This window comes from Dendroctonus ponderosae, unplaced genomic scaffold (assembly GCF_020466585.1).
Source record: "Dendroctonus ponderosae isolate FM_Combo_2020 unplaced genomic scaffold, Dpon_F_20191213v2 Dpon_F_20191213_3, whole genome shotgun sequence".
NCBI lineage: Eukaryota > Metazoa > Arthropoda > Insecta > Coleoptera > Curculionidae > Dendroctonus > Dendroctonus ponderosae.
In genome coordinates, this window is record NW_026018508.1 from 262,860 (window position 1) to 264,842 (window position 1,983).

A 1,983-nucleotide genomic window follows, 5' to 3' on the forward strand; every position below is an offset into this window, starting at 1 on the left:
ATGCACCCTGTATATTGGAAAGTAATTTTAGAATGTGGACCTTTTAAACGTGAAAAACTTTCGTTGGACGAATTTTCTTGTAAACTTCATATTTACTGAGATATCGCACTTTGACGCACTAATGAGCAACCCTGTATATAGTCTATCAACTGTATCCTGTCTCTATAGCTCTTCCGCGTTTTACCGTATATTTTAAACAGATAGAACGTCTTCAAATCACCACAATTAATTTATTTTTTAGTCCTATTCAGATACAAGTTGTAGCAGACGTTCATGAACAACATACACAAGAGCAGTCACAAAAACATGCTACAAAGCGAAAAGTATTAAGTAATGCTGAACACCAAAAACAATTTCGTGCTAAAAAAAGCATTCAGTCATGGATCAACTCAAAGTAGCTTCCATCAACCACAAACAAGTGCTAAACATCAAAGATTATACAATGTAAATAAAACATTACGACCAAAAAATACAGAAACTCAAGAAGAAGAGTTTACACAAACCCAAGAAGAGCAATATGTACAACCTGTCGTTGAAAAATGTTGCAAATAAAAAAGATATTTTACATTCAAAAGGAAATTAAATAACCTTTTTTAGTAGTAATCACTTCTGTCGAGCGTCCCGTGACGCACACCATATTTTTAATTGATGAAAAGAAAATTTTGTACAATAAAATATTTTGCGAAATCTCCCCGTTACATTGCCAGACTTTTTAATTATGCAACTTCCACTACAATTAATAATAATACTAAGAATAACAAATAAAGTTTTTATTTTTAGCACTTGGCAACGACAATAACAATACTAAAACTAACATATATATGTAAAAAAAATTTATTCTACTTTAATATAAATAAAACAATAAGCTGGCGCTAAAAATAAGGACCATGATGATTTGATTATCAAATTAAAAATGTCAAATTCAAACAAAAACAACGAAGCTGAAAAAGAAACGTGCATTTAGCTATTTTTAGGTTTTACCGTGCATCTCAAAAACAAATCAACAAATTAAATACATAACATACAACATAAGATGAGCAAATTTGCCCACTCTGTATTACTATTATAAGTGGTTTTGGGTTTCAAATGTTATAGAAATCTGCGCACAAGATTAAAGTGTGACAGCTCAGGAAGATACAAAACCTTGACACAATGAGTCTTGTCCCTCAAATTATATAAATATTAACGTCCGAGTTAGGCTTATATCTTGGAGACCGCCAACTTTAGACTACTAACTAGTTCACCATTTAAAGTGCCAGTTATTTCTTCCTACTTTGTTAAAATATTATTTCTATTAATTCTTTAAGCTTTTCGGCGTTTTTCAAGCAATCTACACTTTCAAAAAAAGCAATACCTATTTATTTGCTTGTAAAAGCTTAAATTCAAATTTTGAATTAAATTAAAAAGTGTTATTCATCGAACTGAGTTGGTGGCCAGCTTCGAAGCCATCTAATAACTCGAGTCACAACTTATTTACAAAAAAGGCTCGAATCCTTGCTATGGAACGTATGGACTGAAATTAAATTTACTTTGAAAACTTTATACCTAAAGCACTAAAAGCCACAAAATTAATTTTTCTGTTAACATTATTAAATGGTATGAATTTAGGTGCAGTATAGCTATGGAGAAAGAAAACCTTACCTTTGAATCATATAAATGGAGTTGAATGTGCAGTTGAATAGAGTCAGAAGCAAGTCAGCTATACTTAAATTGACCAGAAAGTAATTGGTTACCGTCCGCATTCTGCGATGAGCTGCAACAAAATAAATCTATATTGTTTATGTCAGAAATAAATGAACACACTAAAATGTTCTTTCAATGAAAGAGGCAGAGTGTCCCGAAATATGTGAGCATGCTCTCGGATTTGTACAGGGGACCTTAAAAAAACATTCCAGGTTTCTATTAAAAAAATTAAGAAGGCCTCCTACGGAGATGCAGTCCTATAAATTAGTTACCTGAGAATGGATTTTTTAAAATTAACTT

At 31.5% G+C, this 1,983-nt stretch overlaps 1 protein-coding gene across 4 annotated transcripts in view; it reads right to left on the bottom strand.

The window, feature by feature from the left end:
- LOC109542504 (tachykinin-like peptides receptor 86C) overlaps positions 1-1,983 on the bottom strand; it is a 183,591-nt gene that overhangs the window by 131,182 nt on the left and 50,426 nt on the right. For all 4 annotated transcript variants that reach the window (XM_048665277.1, XM_048665279.1, XM_048665276.1 and 1 more), the window contains one exon: positions 1,642-1,753. In XM_048665277.1, coding sequence (XP_048521234.1) covers positions 1,642-1,753 — 112 coding nt within the window. The remainder of the gene's footprint in view (positions 1-1,641; positions 1,754-1,983) is intronic.